The sequence below is a fragment of the Trichechus manatus genome, unplaced genomic scaffold (assembly GCF_000243295.1).
Source record: "Trichechus manatus latirostris isolate Lorelei unplaced genomic scaffold, TriManLat1.0 scaffold00063, whole genome shotgun sequence".
Lineage (NCBI taxonomy): Eukaryota > Metazoa > Chordata > Mammalia > Sirenia > Trichechidae > Trichechus > Trichechus manatus.
In genome coordinates, this window is record NW_004443999.1 from 12,242,027 (window position 1) to 12,243,598 (window position 1,572).

Sequence of the window (1,572 nt, forward strand, 5' to 3'; positions counted from 1 at the left end):
AAAGTTGGGATTCAGAAAGCAAGGAAGGCGGTGGGGGACAATGCAGGCACAGTTTTCCCAGTGTGCCAGCATCCTAAAGAGAGTTTTCCAGCTTTAGTTAATTTACCCCCAAACCACATTTCCTTAAATGTATGTATAGGTGTTGCCTTTTAAGCTGTGTATGTATTGCCAGTTTGAAGGTGTACTGAAAAGCATATCATGTAATTAGAAAACAAAGTAAGTTTTTGTTAAAGCTGTACCTTAAATTAGATTAAAGCTATAATTTTCTGCCTCATCATAGCAATTTTTTCCAATGGCAAAATTTCTGCTGCTTGTCAAAAGCTCTGGAATCCTAGTTCTGTCAAGCAGATGTGTCAGTTTGGGGGTGATGACAACGTTCTGCAATTAGATAGTGGTGATGGTCGCACAACCTTGCAAATATACAAAAACAAACACTGAGATGTATACCTCCAAAGGCTGAATTTTGTGGTATGTGAATTACATCCATAAAATAAAAAGAGGGCATGTCAGGGTACCTAGACACAATAAGAGCAAATTCAGGAGAGAGAAATGGATTCTGTGGAATAATCTGTGGACATTTGTTTAAAAACCAGGATGTCTGGTCATTTCTGAAAGCATTTTTTACCAGGAGATGTAGAACACCTGGGTTAGATGATGGATGGATGGATGGATGGACGGATGGATGGATAGATGGACGGATGGATGGATGGATAGAGCTAATTACAGCCACTCTCCTAACATGTAAGCCAACTGTCCACATGTGCAGGTCAGGTGGTGGTTGACAGCCATGGGATCTAGAAGCCGGCCAGTGACATCTGATGGTGCTTTTAAGCAGTTGCTTCAGGGGTAGCTCTTTTTACCAAATTCCTCTAAAAAGTACCTTCGTGTGGGTAACACAGACAACTATGTGCTTATCTTACAGAGACTGTTTCAGCTTTCTTATGGGTCAGAAGCAATTGGTAACCTTAATCATTTGAAGATTGGCCCCAGCCACACATTTGTCTTGATTTGCCTTTGTCACCAGCAATGCAGTGTTGTTCACATTTTATTAGGCTCAGATAAATCCTATTTGTTAGACAAAAGTTGCACTGACCGCCTTCAGTTTTACTATCTTGCCTTTCTACGTCTTTCTCTGTGTGTCAGACATGGAGACGGGCAGCGCCTGCCTGTAGGGAGATGGATTCCTATGAAAACAAAGAGAAAAAGACCAGAAGGGAGAGGTGAGGGCGTTTCTGTAAATTCAGTCGTGCTATTTCCACTGGGCTCACTGTGACGTCCTCAGGACCCTGCCATCCAATGAAGGCATATCATCTCATGTCGTTGGGGAGTATGGGCTGTGCCCAGGAAGCAAGTCCAGAATCTCAAACAAGTCCACATACAGCCTTCCCGGAACCCATGGCTCCAGTAACACATTAGGACCTTTTTATCAACCTCCAAATAACGGTTTCTTCCCCCATCCCTCCTGTGAGCCCTGCTACATCCCCTATACCCCCACTCAACTAGCATTGGGTTTCCTGTTGTGGTGCTATCTTTACAAAACATCCTGCCATAATTAAGGTATTTTGAGGATGG

General features: G+C 43.1%; 1 protein-coding gene across 1 annotated transcript in view; it reads left to right on the forward strand.

Annotated features, from left to right (window-relative positions):
• TNFRSF11A (TNF receptor superfamily member 11a) overlaps positions 1 to 1,572 on the forward strand; it is a 62,537-nt gene that overhangs the window by 25,801 nt on the left and 35,164 nt on the right. Inside the window, exon 5 of the mRNA XM_012556362.1 lies at positions 1,144 to 1,220. Within this exon, the coding sequence (XP_012411816.1) occupies positions 1,144 to 1,220 (77 nt within the window). The remainder of the gene's footprint in view (positions 1 to 1,143; positions 1,221 to 1,572) is intronic.